The 15,286-nt window shown below is 38.8% G+C and overlaps 2 protein-coding genes across 6 annotated transcripts; one reads left to right on the top strand and one right to left on the bottom strand.

The window, feature by feature from the left end:
• Positions 1-1,199: 1,199 nt before the first annotated feature.
• Positions 1,200-7,821, bottom strand: LOC147489927 (factor of DNA methylation 1-like). 5 transcript variants are annotated; one of them, XR_015201746.1, is made up of 9 exons: positions 7,684-7,821; positions 7,362-7,491; positions 7,107-7,273; positions 6,669-6,749; positions 6,338-6,562; positions 5,851-6,048; positions 5,343-5,587; positions 5,129-5,232; positions 1,200-1,569 (listed from the first exon to the last, which is right to left on the bottom strand). XR_015201746.1 is itself a non-coding variant. In XM_086572001.1 (8 exons), the coding sequence occupies exons 2-7, from the start codon at positions 7,474-7,476 to the stop codon at positions 5,363-5,365; spliced, it is 1,011 nt and encodes a 336-aa protein (XP_086428127.1). In that variant the 5' UTR covers positions 7,477-7,491; positions 7,684-7,821; the 3' UTR covers positions 1,200-1,569; positions 5,343-5,362. The 5 variants fall into 5 exon arrangements, 3 of the variants coding, with proteins under 3 accessions (XP_086428127.1, XP_086428126.1, XP_086428128.1); XR_015201745.1 differs by having other exon boundaries at positions 5,129-5,587; XM_086572001.1 differs by lacking the exon at positions 5,129-5,232.
• LOC147489928 (protein NODULATION SIGNALING PATHWAY 2-like) lies at positions 3,176-4,699 on the top strand. Its single transcript, XM_086574770.1, has one exon. It carries the CDS (start codon positions 3,176-3,178, stop codon positions 4,697-4,699), a length of 1,524 nt encoding a protein of 507 aa, XP_086430896.1.
• Positions 7,822-15,286: the final 7,465 nt, after the last annotated feature.

Below are 15,286 nucleotides of genomic sequence, written 5' to 3'. Positions count from 1 at the left end.
CCATTCTTGTTACAGAATATATGAGTCACTCGAATAAAGTTCTGGAAGGCTATGGATTAAACTTCCTCAGACTGGAGACTGCTGTCTTTCGTGATGATTAAAGTCCTATAGGTTTAAAACCCTACAGAGAATGAACAAGCAGGTATGTATGATCTGCAGGTGTCGTCGTTAAGTACTTGAATGTTTTAGTTCTATTCAAGTTATAAATGCTTCTCATGGCATGAATTAGAACTTAGAAGTACTAGCTAGGTAGCTTACATATGGTGTGCTGGCTCCTGCAAGTAGACGCCGCATTATGAGCTATGAGCTAATCGGATTATAGTGTACACCTTGCAATAAGCAACACTGGAAACACCCCTTGCCGTCTATTGGGATCAAAAGGATTGCCCACTAAGACGTTAGGTCCTACTTAGGTGCCCTTCTCAAATAATTCGATCTCCCCCGTGAACGTGTGTAAGATCTTGTATTTGGTAAGTGGAAAATGCCTTGTTATGTGCTGCATTCTTCTGTGCAGAAACGATATTCAGAACAGAACCAGAGATAGCTATTATGAATTCTAAAATACCCGTTGCTTCATCAAAACCACTGAGTAAGCCTCTTAAGCAGTCCATGATATAGACGTCTTGTGGTGATTGAGCTTTTCCATGATCGTTGTTAAACCGTATTCTAATTCATTCTTGGTTTTTTTTTTTTTTTTTTTTTAATTATAAATATAGAGATCAATTGTTCATGTTCAAGAGGTATAGGTAAACAAGTTTGGCATGTGTCTTCACCAGAAAAGAAAAATGGCTTAGTTATGGACTCGTGGTCGTTACCATGAGAACATGTCCTCGAGGTGCCAAGATATTGGTTTGGCAGAGGCAATTCATTAGAAATGTAAATCCTCTTGGCACCCCAAGAAGGTGTGATGCTCATGACCTCAAAACCAAGTCCTACACTCCTACTCCTACAGTCCTACCTATGGTGCTTTGCTAGGTAGCTAGAATCAAGTCATCTAAGAAAATCATCGAGTGGCATACTGCTGAGGAAGAAGCCCTTCTTATATTATGGGATGATGAATGAGGTTGTGTATTTGTGTCCAAATTCTATAGCTCGTCTCTTGTTTGAGCTTTACATGATCTTTGATCTGGATCAAATGATCATCATACCTGTTTTATGAAAACAAACTAAAACGAAATCCCCAACTCTGGACTTCAAGCCAAGGAAAGAACCATAATAAAAGTCAGAGCGAAAACCAATCAATCATCGTTCAAACCTTTGGGGGCCATATGGGCAAATTAACGTTAACTTTGTGAGTTTAATTTAGTATTATAAATTTCTAACAACAACATAAGACAGATATAGGCTGGTAGAGTCCTACACACTTTAACTTCTACCTGTCAGCTTGCTATTTTTGTACTATCCATTCTGCGATTCCGAAATTTCTCACCCAAAGTACACTACAATTGCTTTTGATTCAGCAGGTTCTTGCAAATTAATTGGATAGTGACTGATTTCCACCTTCTATCGCACAATCCTTTGATTGGATAGTGACTGTTTCCACCTTCTATCGCACAATCCTTGCAAACTCTGGTCATTTATTAAAGGGGAAGGGTTTCACGGACATATATTTGAAAAACAAGTAAACAAACTTATAACAAATAATCAAAAAAATTAAAAATTTCTAAACTTACCAAATATAGTATCAAAAATGATGAAAATGGACTGTCCACAATTAGCCAATTTTTTTTAATTTGTTGATGACATTAGATGGGGTTACAAGTTTCGGATTTGAATAATTTTTTGTGATAAAATGTTTTAAGTAGTTGGAAGATCATATTTATAAAAAAAAATTAGTCAAATCCAAAACTTAGAAATGTCTTAAAAATCATGAGTTTATTTAGGTGTTTTTCTAATATATATCCCTAGAACCCCTCCCTTTATTAAATTGTTTCTATTTTGTCTAACACACTGTTGAAAAGTTAGTATCTAGACAATTTTGATGGTGTGCAATGATGATGCATATGACTCCCGCATTTGAGTTCTTTTTAATCAATTGTACCACAATTCATTCTAATGTTTTCCTCCCATATTTGCTGAACTGCTATATTTTTAGAACTTCCTGATTGGATACATCAATCTGTGACGTTCTTTGTAATATGGTTACTACATAAATACCTACTGTATAGAGGCAGAATGTTATTCATAAAACATAACCAAGTGATCAACTCAAAATCTGGCCTATAATATTTTGATTGGGTGTTTGTGTGTGTGTTGGGGGGGGGGGGACCAAACACAGATATTTGATATTTCACATTCTTGACAAAACGTTCAAAGAAAACCCATTCAAAGAATTTAGTTTCTAGCTGAAACACAATTCAGCGAACCAAACACAGCCGTAATGCTGACACAGCAAACTTCCATCTTCTATATTTACACTGGATCTTTTCTTATTAATCTAATTGTTTGTGGCTGGTCACTTGGAAGCTACAAAACCCGACTCAAACATGCCATCATTCTGGTCATCAACAATGACCAGTTGAAAGTGAGCATTGACATTGCAAGCTTAATATTAAACCATGAAAATAGACTTTAAGTTAAAAGATACAGTATATTCACAAAATGCTTGTTAACTTATATGCTTGCCTTTTCTCTGACCATTAGACATGCAAATAATTTGTTGCTAATGTCGTCGTTTAAGGGTAAGTTTCCCAAGAGAAGGATGGTAAATCACTTTGAAAGAGACATATATAGTTATCTAAAGAAAAAAAGAAAGGAAGAAAGAAGGAAACTTAAGATTTCAGAACCTATGAAGAAACTGCCAAGGAGGAATGACGCTTCAGGTTGTAACTGTACGATGAAAACTATATGGAGAAAGTCTATTGGAAATTTGGAATAAATGGGCAGCAATTACGCGGTAAAAACAGTATGGAGAATGTCCATTGGAAGAAACAAGCAGTAATTATCTTCTTTACGTCGTTTTCCCTGTAAACTCCTGGCCTTGTCTCCTGAATGCACATCTTGACTTGTATAAATCTCCACTACCCTGTTACCAAACCTCCAAAATAAGTCTTCTTCTTATTCTTCTCCGAAACAAAGCATGCAATCTCAAATGCACCTTCTTCATCACTCATGGACATGCTACAACATCATAAACCCATCTGCTGATGAATCTTTTCTAAACGGCCATCTAGACATGGATTTCGACATGGGTGAATGTGATTTCTCTTCTTCAGTTTCAGTCACTGAGGAATCATACGACATATCTCCTGTCTCTCCCTTATTGACCATATGCCCTGCTAGCTTTCTTGATTTTCCAACTTATGGCGACTATTTACATGCCATCTCCCTAATTGAAAATTCAGCAGAGTTGAAAGAGTTGGGTTTGTCCAGTGATACCTTACTGAGTGGTGAGGTTGATGATTTTTCTCCGCGTGTCGAATGTTGTGAGAGTGACTTTCTTTCAGCAGATAATTCTACTAAAGAAAAAGGTGAAGATTGTCTTATCCCATCAAGTGACGTGAAGTCAACTGATATGTCTGTGGGGTCATCATTAATCCAACGGTCACTTATCTTGCCAAGGGAAGACATGGAAATTGATAACCAATTGGTTCTTCCTCATCTTCTGAAGGCATATGGAGATGCAATGGAAAATGAACAGGCAGAGCTGGTAGAAATGATATTGAAATGCATAAAAGGAAAAGTTAGTCCAGCAGGGGAAACAGTAGATGAACGTCTTGCATATTACTTGTTCCAGTCCCGGGACAATCAAGATGATTTTTTACTTCAAGAATCAACAAAAAACTATGAGGTAGCATTCAGGGCCTTCTACCAAATTTTTCCATACGGAAAATTTGCCCATCTCACTGCAAATTTGGCAATACTTGAAGCCATGCCTCCAGATGCAGAGACTATTCACATTGTCAATTTCGACATGTCTGAAGGTGTTCAGTGGCCTCCCTTAATTGAGGCTATGGGACAGCGAAGAACACTACGGTTGACATCAATTAAATGGAAGGATGAGGACTTCGATTGTGTACTTCCCAATTGGAGGTTTGAGGATACAAAGAAGAGGCTCTATGATTATGCAAAATCTTTTGGCGTGATGTTGCAGGTTGATGAAATGAGCATAGAAGAGCTAGTTACTGACCATATGAACAGAATGAGAAGAGATGACGGAAGAGAATGGATGGCTTTTAACTGCATGTTGGGGCTCCCACACATGAGAATAGGCAGAAATAGAAGAAACGTAATGGAGTTCATCGAAATAGCTAAAGTGTTAATCAGAAGATCGACTAAAAGAGGTATTATAACTTTTGGTGATGGAGATCATCTAGAGGAGAAAAAGATAAATTGCAGATTCGGATCATTCTTCAATAACCACATAATTCACTTCCATGCTTTGTTTGAATCTATGGACTGGCATTTTCCTTCGCAACTTCGAGAAGCAAGGATAGCACTGGATTGTCTCTTTGTAGCACCATGTGTCTCTTCTCATGCTTGCCTTCAGAAGTGGAGTAACAGTAGGGAAAGTTTTGCTCTTCCCTCTGGATGTGGAGTAGAGGGTTGGAGATTGAGTAGACAAAATCTAGTTCAGGCTAAAGAACTAGTGAAAGAAGGGCAAGGTTCGTACAAGGTATGTCTTGAAGGACAGAATGGTAATGAGATGGCCTTGGAATGGAATGGGACTCCGTTAGTGAGAGTTTCTACATGGAGATAAGGAACACAGGGGCCTCTAGAAATTAAAAATTTTATCGATAACACAATACTTGTGAATACATTTATTATAAGCTGGATTAATTGAAAGTGTTAACTTGTAGTTCTGGAATGCAAATGCTAGATCCAAATAGCAAAGTTTTTTTTTAGAGATGGACCTAGTAAATCAATCATGTGTATGTGTCAATGCACAGAACCCTGTTATCCAATTAAAAAAAAAAGGTTAACTAGTATTACCCACCCCACCCCACCCACCCCCCAAGATGAGCCAATTAGGATTTCCACATCCCCCACCAGATGGGATATTAGGGTCTCCCCCCAATAGACTTTTTTTTTGTGTATTTGGGGGGGAGACCCTACAACCACCAAGAAGTAAAAAAGAAAATGAAAAAGAGAACTTCACGCAGAGAAACCATTATACGAAGTCACGCACCTTCCATACACATCTTCATTAGGGACAATGGGGCATGACTCTGCACCAATGATGTATTTTTAACGAGTTAAACCTTCATCTGCTATGTTTTCAGTACAAAATCACTGCATACACTTCGGATCGTAAGGGGCCTATATATGGTTTTTATGAAGTTTGAATAGACCAGAAACTCAACTGCAAAGCTTCAAATCCTTAAGAGGACAATGCACTCTACCTTGATGTAAGATTTAGGGGTTAATTGTGCCTCTGTTTCTTCCATTTGTTTGATATAAACTTGATTCCCTCTTTCAGTGTTGCCCTTCTTCCCTCTTCAAAGTTCCATAGCTCCGGTATTGCATACCTTCCACTGGGATTGTACTCATTCATCTCCAATAAGGCTGTTGCAACCGCATTGTACACCTTGCTGCCTAATTCATTCTTAAGGTCTTTCAAATTTGATTCCTTGTCATCTACTATATCCTGCATCACATATAAACTTAGTACATTAATATTATTATGCTTAGTCATACAGATCGAAGATTAAAGCAACTTTAAGAGTAGTTTAAACTTGCCAGTTGCCACAGAGACCATAAAGAAGCAAAACTTCTAGTTAAAGAGCAAACATAATGCCCTTTGTGTAGATAAAGAAGAGGAAAGGGAGGGATAGTTGCAAACACTGGAAGTTCTATCAGTAACATATATAACAGAGAGGTTCAAAAGAACTGTGGAATATTAAACTTAACCATGCCACTAGCTCTTTTAAAAGGATGCCACTCTGGATTCTTTAGGTAATCATTCCACAACGACCAAAACTCATATGCTTTCACATCTGCTTCTTCAGAACAATATTTACGCTGGCATGCATCTTGGAATGGTTTGATGTCAAGCTCTCCCATTCTTTTTACTCCGACAAAAGCTTGACGAGAAGTGTCATTCAAGGCCTGCAGGAAAAGAAATATTGTAGGTTGAATTCAATGCAACAAGATGAACAGAATCTTAAAAAAAAATAATGGGGATAAAGCTATCCTAATCTGCAGAACTGTCAAGAGTGGTCTCAGGAAAATGGTGTTGACACATGGACACATGGAAAAAATTTGTTTTTCGATAACTTCCATAGGATTAGGAAGAAATATTTGGTATGGCAAGTCACAGGATAGTGTTGACAAACATGATATCTTCAATAAGTGGGTATAGTCCAGCAGGGAAAAATTATTATAAGAACTCACTTACATCCATCAATTCCTTGCGAGCCTCCTGCAGCTCATCATTGCTCCTTCTCTCCTTGACTATAAGCATTCTATTCAAGGAGTCTAGGTCTTCCATGTCACTTTCCTTCTCTTTCGACATTTCAGTCATTTCCATCATCCGCTTATTCATATCCAGTTCCAACACTTTCTTTTCATCTAAATTTTTTTCTAATAGAATTATTCTCTTATGAAGAATCTCCTTCTCCCACTGGTATGAAAAACCATGAAAGAGTGACGATATCAGATATCGACTCAGAAAAGAACAAACATATTCAAATGATGTTTGGTATAGGCTAAATTAACACGTAAATTACCACTTGAACTTCAAGAAGCTTCATTACATGTTCGTTGGTTCTTGCTTGTTCCATCGTTGGCATTTGAAGCAGATCATTGTTCTAAAAGAATCACGAAAGTAGAATAATCAAACATCTGTCCAAAACAAGTCTGTTATCACAAAAGAACTTTTCTCGACCTCAATAATCTCAAACTCTCAATATTGGAGTCAAGTGAGACCTATTGTTGTATGGTGGGTGTGCCCGACCCCTTGTGCTTGTGAATATAAACTCAAATGTTAAGTATCTGCCAAAAGAACAGTTGTAAACTTGCAACAATTTTAGACTTTTAGTGATTGTGGATAAGTAATATAGATATTTCAAGTGCTCTAAAAAATAGTTCACTCCATAAATTTTAAGGTAAGTAATCAATAATCACTAACCATTATGATATGAACATGTATATAGAAGTAATAATACCTCATTCCTGTCATCTAAAACTTTCCTTCTCTTGCCGCCACTTTGCGACTCACACTTCTCCAGCATAATCTCTTTTTTATAAGATTCCAAATTCAACATACATTTTTCAAGCTCATGAAAATTCTTCTGGATATGATCCTTTGCCATCAAATGCATCTTCCTCATCTCTGGTAAACGAAAACAAACAAATCGCACAAGGCTTCCATTTCAAATACCAACACATAAATAAATAAATAAAAAGGGTACTCGCATTACCTTCATTACAAGCAAGAGTGAGCTTTTCTTTCTCTTCTAACAAACTTTGCAAATTCAAAGAATTCTCTTCAAATTTATGCTTCATTTCTTCCAAGCGCTTTTCCATTGGCTCCATATTCGATCAGGTTTCCTGGGCATTTCCAGCCTCAGTATCATTTAATATGGTTTTTAAAAAGACCTACACTGTAATTGAATAAGTTTTCAAGACTCCTATATACACACGGTGTGACCAATTGAATAAATTGGATATGAAATATTGATTTGTATGGTAATATTATTTTATATAATACAGTTAACTGATAATTTGGGGAAATCAATCTACCTTAGAAATGAGAGCCAGATCAGTTCATCTTTTTCAAGAGATAAAATAGTGACGAGAGCTGCAAATCAAGGTCTGAATCGCCAACAAAATTGAAACTGAGGTTACGCGCCTTTTGAATGATGAGCGGCTTTAAATAGACTTTCTGCGTACAAATATCGCGACATATGAGAAATCGGCATATATTTAAATGTTTTTTTTTTTGGAAAAGATGCATGGATTTTGTAGGTCCCCATCTGTATTATAACCTTTCATAAGTTAACATTACATCATCCTCTACTATAGAATTCAACTTGATACATAAAAAGGAGGAATAAAAACAACAGGTTCCATATTTTCGCCTAACGAGAGTTTTGCAAGGTGATCTGCAGCTCTATTTTCTTCTCTGAATACATGGATCAAAAGGACATCAACCAAGGAAAACATAAGTCTTCTAATGGTAGCCACCAGATTGCCATGGTGAAGTCTCGATATCTTTAAAAATTTGGATAGCTCTTAGTGAGTCAGATGCCACTATGATCCTCCTATAGCCAAGATCAATACTGTTTCAACCCCTACCTTCGTGGCAAACGACCATTAGTAGGGGTCTCTATTTTATTCATTTAATCGACAGGGCTAAAGCCCAATTTGCAATACCATGTATATACAGACTCATTAACTCATGTGTTTAAAGCTGAACCTTAGCCACATGGCTTGCCACTAATGTACATTGATTTATGTCCAGATTCATTTCTTATCAAAGAGATAATTATCAGTTGAGAGTTATAGTCTATCACAATTACTCAAGCTACAAGATTACTTGAGCTACAAGGACTCTCTACTCTACCTCTATAAATACCAAACTATTTTTCATAAAGAACTACGTGGAAACTTGATCCCTAGAGAATAGATCTTGGAGTGCGTGAAGGCACCATTATTTGGTTCGGTTTCATCTCCCCAACATCAAATTCTTACGTTTCTTAGTGTGTTCTTTACCATTGCTCGTTGTGTTGAAGTAGTTTCTTGCCCGAAACATAATTGGCCATCGTGGGGAAGTTAGAATTCATTATCGCGTGGAAACAATCAAGATGGTAAGCACAAGAAGCGGACCAAATAGTCGAGATATTCCTCCGCTAATAGGATTAGCAACCCTTGAAATTCAAATCGCCAATGCAAGAACGGTTGAACAATCAAGTTGCTCCTAGTGGTAGGATCAATTCTCAACATCCAATCAGAGCGTATAAGAACCGCCACCGCCTCCGCCACCTCCACCGTAAAAGGCAGTACAAGTGCCGCCACCACCCCTAACAGTCTTGCAACAAGAAAACCGACAAGTCAGTAATCCTCCATGCGGTCCGCCGTCTGTCCATGTCAATCCTTCAGTTGACATGGATATGGACGCAGACATTACTCTCACACCAACTAACGGAAAAGGTGATAGTAACAACCAATTCACCCCTAATACGGTTGAGCGTGAGTTACGACGAGTCAAAATTTTAAATAGGAACTTGAGAAGGAAGCTAGCAAAGAGGCAAAGGCCGGTGAACGATGCTGCAAATTTGTCACGCCCCGAGACCCAACACACACATCCCGAGGACGAGGAGTGAATCTCGAGGCTAACCATCCCAATTCTAACGAAATTTCGGCAGAGTTTCCTTTGTTTAATCGACATTTCATATACAAAAAACCAGTCATAAACCTGTCATAACCCCTGGACATCCCATAATTCATCCTTCCAACCATATATATATCCAACAACCATATATACTACTCTTAACTTTAACTACTACAGGGATATGACGGTATATCTACAAAACAAGGAGAACCGTTGCCAAATACATCTATTATTACATCAAAATGACCTAGCTCTCTATATATACAACAAAAGAAACTAGTCTCTCTCTATACAACCAAAAGAAAAGAGTTATGCTCTCTATATACAACAAAAGAATAAACTAGACTATCTCTATACAACCCAAAATATGAACTTGACTCTGTCCCTCGTCAAGCATAAGGGAATCCTCCCAAATCCCCATAACCATCATCGCTAGGGTTAGGAAAAGCCTCCTCCGCAACTGGCTCGTCTAAAATGTTAAGTAGGATGAGCAACAACTATGCCCAGTAGAAACGCACATAACCAATAAATAGTCTACTTATAGAAAACATTTAAAACATGCAGGGTTTGCATAAAAGTATTCAAATATCGTGACTATATATACATACATCACTAACTAGCAGAAATCATTTGGACATGCTTCGTTAATATTCAAAATATAGTTTTCACAATCATCATATAACTATTGTGGCCGCTGCATCCTATTAAAATGGTGAGGGTACGGTAGTACTTTCGGCCCGATCCGCAGGCAAATTCGGTTCAATTACTTTCCAATTAATGAACCATACACCGTTGTTTTCCTGATTTTTCCGGCAGGGAGCTGAAATGTCGTTGTTGTGTTCGTACACACAAAATCCCCAAAGCTTTTAGGGCTCAGGTGGGCCCTGTGACCACGACCCCCATACAGTGTCACCTAACTTACGGTGGTCAACCGTTCGACGATCGCAGACCGCTTTCGGGATCGACACACATCCAGAGTGGACTAAACTCTCACTCCACGCGTCTAAACCTCATCGAGGTAGCATGTAACCTCACACAAACTAATCACCATACAGCGTGACACGTACAAACATGGTTATCTGGAAAAGTAGAAAAGAAATTCCCGGACTATATCCTGTGATGCATCCCTTTAAAGGTGGCCCACCACCTCGAAAGGTATACACCACAGTTGGAATCCTAGAGCGAACTGCCGTCTCCGGAAATGCGACAACAGTTCCTTTTTTATAGGAATTCACCAATTCTTTTCCAAATCCCCTCGTGATAAGCATAGTAATATATATATATATATATATACTCGTATTACAAGTTATTTTAAAATACTATAATTACATATTTAGTTTTCCTTTTAAACCGTTGATTCTGTAGGTGTGAGTTCCTAGATTTCCCACAATCGAGTAAAAGCAACCTATGACTCCCAAACGGGCCAGTCATAGTAAATGACAACCGATGATTCCCAAACGGCGAATCATCGTAAATAACAACAACCATCCCGGGAACAATCCAGAACCTCACACCTAGTTACAAACAACCGGCTATTCCTTACCCGCATTACAGAATCCATCTCTCTGTCTCCTTACTGAGACATGAGACGAGAACCCTTCCCAAAACCAGTTTTGCTCTTTTGACCAAGAAAATAAATCCCCGCTACCCCGATTTCACAAAAACCATTTTTCACACAAAAGCTATCCGTATATTTAGTTTATATCGCGGAAAAATACAAATACAAAACATGAATACTATATATACATGCATGGTTGATACGCAAACTATCTCTTAACAATTTAAACAAATCAATCATGCATGAAAATAAGTATGCTATATATTGGTATGTAGGTTCCTACCTTAGCAAGCTCCGTTATCCTCAATCCCACTTAACCGAATCAAACCCGCTTAGCCGAATCCACTCGTAATTCCTCCTATAACATCATATGTATACGTCGGTCGTTAGAGTTTATCAAACTAACGAGGAAATTCTTACCTACGAAAGTCGAGAAGAATCTCGACGTTAAGAATTTGGTTTCGTAGTTAACAGAGCTACAGGCCATTGCTAGCATTGTTCCTCTGACAGGGCTCTGTAGTCATTTACAGTCACTATAGGACCGCACGTCAACGCCAATCATATCTATCAATCCCACTAACTATTACGATTTTTCCCAATTCTAACTACAACAAATTCCACTCTTCACTTCACATTTAATCCAATAGTACTAAGTAGGTGTTCTTTCTCACTCACTCGATACTCAACGTGATCTTAAACAAGTATGAACTAACATCAAGGCTCTAAAATAGCTTGAATATTTATAATTCTTACCGAGTCAGCACGAGTAGCTCCTTAGCTTGCTTCTCTCCCAATTTTCGCTCACTCTAGCTTCTCCTCCACCAAATTTCGCAAGCTCTCCTTCTCCAAACAAGCTATTGCCGACATTAAAACCCACCCCATTTAGTTCAATTTCATCAATGCAACCTCAAGCTATTGAATTTGAATCTACATATTAATTTGAAATGAATTTAACTCACCTTTCGCGGAACTACGACGAAATTCCACTCAATTTTTGAAGCTTCACACTTGGGTTTATAGTTTCTAAGGATTGGGTGTTTGAATTCTTGGTTTTGATCACTGAAATTGGGGAGAATTGAGTCTCTCTCTCTTAGGGTTTTAAGAGGTGCGAAATTGGGGAAAAGATGGGTGCGATTTGGGGTCGTGCAATTTGTTTGGTTTAGGCCGATTTTTTTTTTTGTTTTAAGTTATTAAGGCCCAAGCCTAATATATCCCCAATTAGGCTTAAGGTCCTAATTCACTCCTAACCACTAACTCATTTGACTTCGCGTCGTGATTATTTTTCCGGCCCCTCCTGCTTAAATTTAATTTCCTACATTCTATCCCACCGCATGCTATAACGATGACCCACTCATGCGTGTAAGCTGTTAACTCGTACCCGCTTCGAACGCAGAAAGCCGCTAACCGGCATTTTTGTCAAATTTTTGCATATGGGTCGCTTACCTAACGTGACTTATGAGTCGGAGTTAAGTTTCATTAAGTTACATACGTTTGAAATATAAACCCGACAACCAATTTACATAAACGACCCTAGATTTGATATGAAATTTACAAAAATACTCTTAACGAGAATTTGAGTCTTTACAAAATTCGACAACATCAAAGTGACCACGAAGGGACGCAGGCCATTCTAGTGTATGGGACCGTCTTGAAGATCCACTTCATCGTCCTCAGCAACGTGTTATTTCTCAAACACAATCAACCAGTGCACGCTCTAAGAGTAATGACCCTATTACCCGTACTTATGGGGAGAATCGGATTGGCAGGGATAACTACTACCCTAGACATGTCCGATCTCAAAGGGAAGATTTACCTGTGAGAAGCAATTTTAGGGAAGACCGCCATCCGAGATATGTCCGACATGACTGGGAAGGCGGGCATCCTGCAAAACAACAAAAAGCATGGAAGTGGTATAATTATACCGACCACCCAGCTAAGGGTGACAACCGGCCTAGACAGGCTGGTTACAGGGATAGACAAAGACAATCACCAGTCGGAGTTGATCGTGTGTACCACCAAAGATCTCTAACTCCAATAAGAGATAATGGAAGGTATCCTTCTCAACATGGGCACGACCGGGGGCATCCAGTTGTTCGAGCCAATACTTTAACTCTAACAGAACAATAGTTGAAAGACTTGATTGCAAAAAAACTTAACGATAGAGAGTCAAGGGATGCAAGAATGAAGAACTTAACAATCAATGATGGCGTACTTGATAAGTTTTCACTCGACATTCAGGAAGCTTACCACCATCCCGACTTCAAACAACCCGATTTTGAACTTTATGATGAGTCGGAAGGAGATCCTATCTTGCATGTTCTATCGTTCAAAAATAAATTGGTGTTATATTGGGGTGGCGATGATCCGCTCATATGTAAGCTCTTTCCATCAACTCTAAAGGGAGAAGCATTACGCTGGTTTAGTGAGTTGCCTTCAAGATCAATTCACCAATTCAATGAACTAGAAAATCAGTTTGTTAATCGTTTCGCCACAATTGCAAGGCGCCAAAGATGTCGACTCACTTCCGAACATCAAACAACAACGTGGCGAAAAGTTACGTACTTTTGTTACTAGGTTCGAAAGCGACAACAGATGTTCGAAGTTTACGATGGGATGCTTCTTTTAAGCCTTTAAAGAAGCATTATATTATGAAAGAGACGAAGTTCGAATTTCATTGTAAGGGATCTTTACCACTCTCTAATTAAAGATGTCCCTAAAACGTGGTAATGATCGTATGTTAGGGCTGAACAACACATCCGTGTCGAGGAGAACCTATCGGTAGCGAGCAAGAGACAAAGATATTCGAGTAAAAGATTTTTCCGACAAAGAAGAATTCTAAGCGGGCAAGGACGGTCGGATCAACAACATAACGATGGAAAGAATGACAATCGGAAGCAAGTCAATTTCAATCGTGATGGAAAGACTCTACCGAGCTAAAACCGACCCCCGCCAATGCCAAGTACTCGTTATATATGAGAAGTTGAAAAGTGAGAATCTTCTTTTTCCCCGCCTTATCCACTTTTCGAAGATACCAAAGGTACAAGGGACAAAGCCTTACGGTGTAAATTCCATAATGACTATGGCCATGACCACGTAACTTTGTCGCTCTCTCCGGTCGATTCGAAATTAGTGGAGAAAAGGACTTTTAAACGAGTATCTTACTAAAACTCTCAACAGTGATTCTTTGCAACTTATGAGCATGTCATTAATGTTTGCCATTCTCATGTTGAGTCTCTTTCTAAAAGTCAGGGTAAGAATCAAAAGCGTTTGAAAGTTAGTTATGTTGGTGAGTTTAACCGTATCAACAAAGTCGATTTTGTCAAAGGAATCCAGACCGAAACTTCTGAAGAAGAGCCCCTCCGATTCACTGATGATGATCTCCTTGGTGTATATCACCCTCATTATGACACAGTTATAATTTATGTGTCTATAGGTGCTTCTCGTGTTCAACGGGTAATGATCGACACAGGGGCCACTTCCGGCATCATTTTCAGTGGATGTTATTCTCAGATGAAACTTCGCGAGGGTATGATCATCACCGAAGACAATCCTATCATCGGTTTTGACGGGACAACATTTTCAGCGGTTGGAAGAATTACCTTACCAATCAAATTAATGAACAAAGAAGTTGAGCTCGATTTCTTATTGATGGACTGTCGCTCCCACTATAACGCAATTTTGGGCAGAGATTGGATACATTCCATGGGGGTTGTAGTCTCCACATTTCATCAGTATGTCAAGTTCCCATTCTCTGGGCATATTTGCAAGGTTCGTAGTGACCAGGTATCTTCCCATGCCTGTCATGACAAAGCAATGGATGACTATAAAAAATCTGAAGTTCGTGGTAATACAATTCTTGCAAGTGTCCTGCCCAAGTTACAGTTGCCAAGCGGCGTGCCCTCCATCTATAATATTGAGGCTCATGTGCAAGGGCCGCCTACAGTGGATCGACTTTTGGAAGTACAAGTAAGAGATTCAGTAGAAGAAACCACTTTTATTTCCGCTGAACTTTCAAGCGTAGAACAAAAAGAGTTGGTTTCCCTTTTACAGCGAAATAAGCGTATCTTTGCTTGGAAAATTGAGGAAATGCCTGGAATAGACCCTTCTGTTGCCTGACATAAACTTGACATTGATCCAAGTTTTAGGCCAGTTCGCCAAAAACTAAGAAGAATGGCACCTGATCGGAAGCTTAAAGTTAAAGAGGAGATTGATAAACTACTTGCGGTTAACTTTATCCGACGAGTTACTTACCCAAAATGGCTTGCAAATGTCGTCGCAGTGCCAAAAAAGAACGGACAAATCAGAATTTGTATTGACTTTACAAACCTTAACGAAGCTTGTCCGATTCATCCGTATCCATTGCCACGAATTTCTGAACTAGTGGATGCCACTTCGGGATTCCAACGCCTATCTTTCATGGATGCTTCTTCAGGGTACTACCAGATCTCTTTGAA

The sequence above is a fragment of the Coptis chinensis genome, chromosome 7 (genome assembly GCF_015680905.1).
Source record: "Coptis chinensis isolate HL-2020 chromosome 7, ASM1568090v1, whole genome shotgun sequence".
In the NCBI taxonomy this organism is placed as follows: Eukaryota; Viridiplantae; Streptophyta; class Magnoliopsida; order Ranunculales; family Ranunculaceae; genus Coptis; species Coptis chinensis.
Note: the sequence above shows the minus strand (reverse complement) of the source record. Positions and strands in the feature narration are given on the sequence as shown.

Excerpts from the sequence above, each read along its gene's own strand:
- LOC147489928 (XM_086574770.1), top strand. The coding sequence starts at position 3,176 with ATGGATTTCGACATGGGTGAATGTGATTTCTCTTCTTCAGTTTCAGTC.
- LOC147489927 (XM_086572001.1), bottom strand. The coding sequence starts at position 7,476 with ATGGAGCCAATGGAAAAGCGCTTGGAAGAAATGAAGCATAAATTTGAA. Across the intron at positions 6,563-6,668 it reads AGCTTCTTGAAGTTCAAGTG|TGGGAGAAGGAGATTCTTCA; the intron begins GTAATTTACGTG and ends TTTTCATACCAG. Across the intron at positions 6,049-6,337 it reads CTCGCAAGGAATTGATGGAT|GCCTTGAATGACACTTCTCG; the intron begins GTAAGTGAGTTC and ends CTTTTCCTGCAG.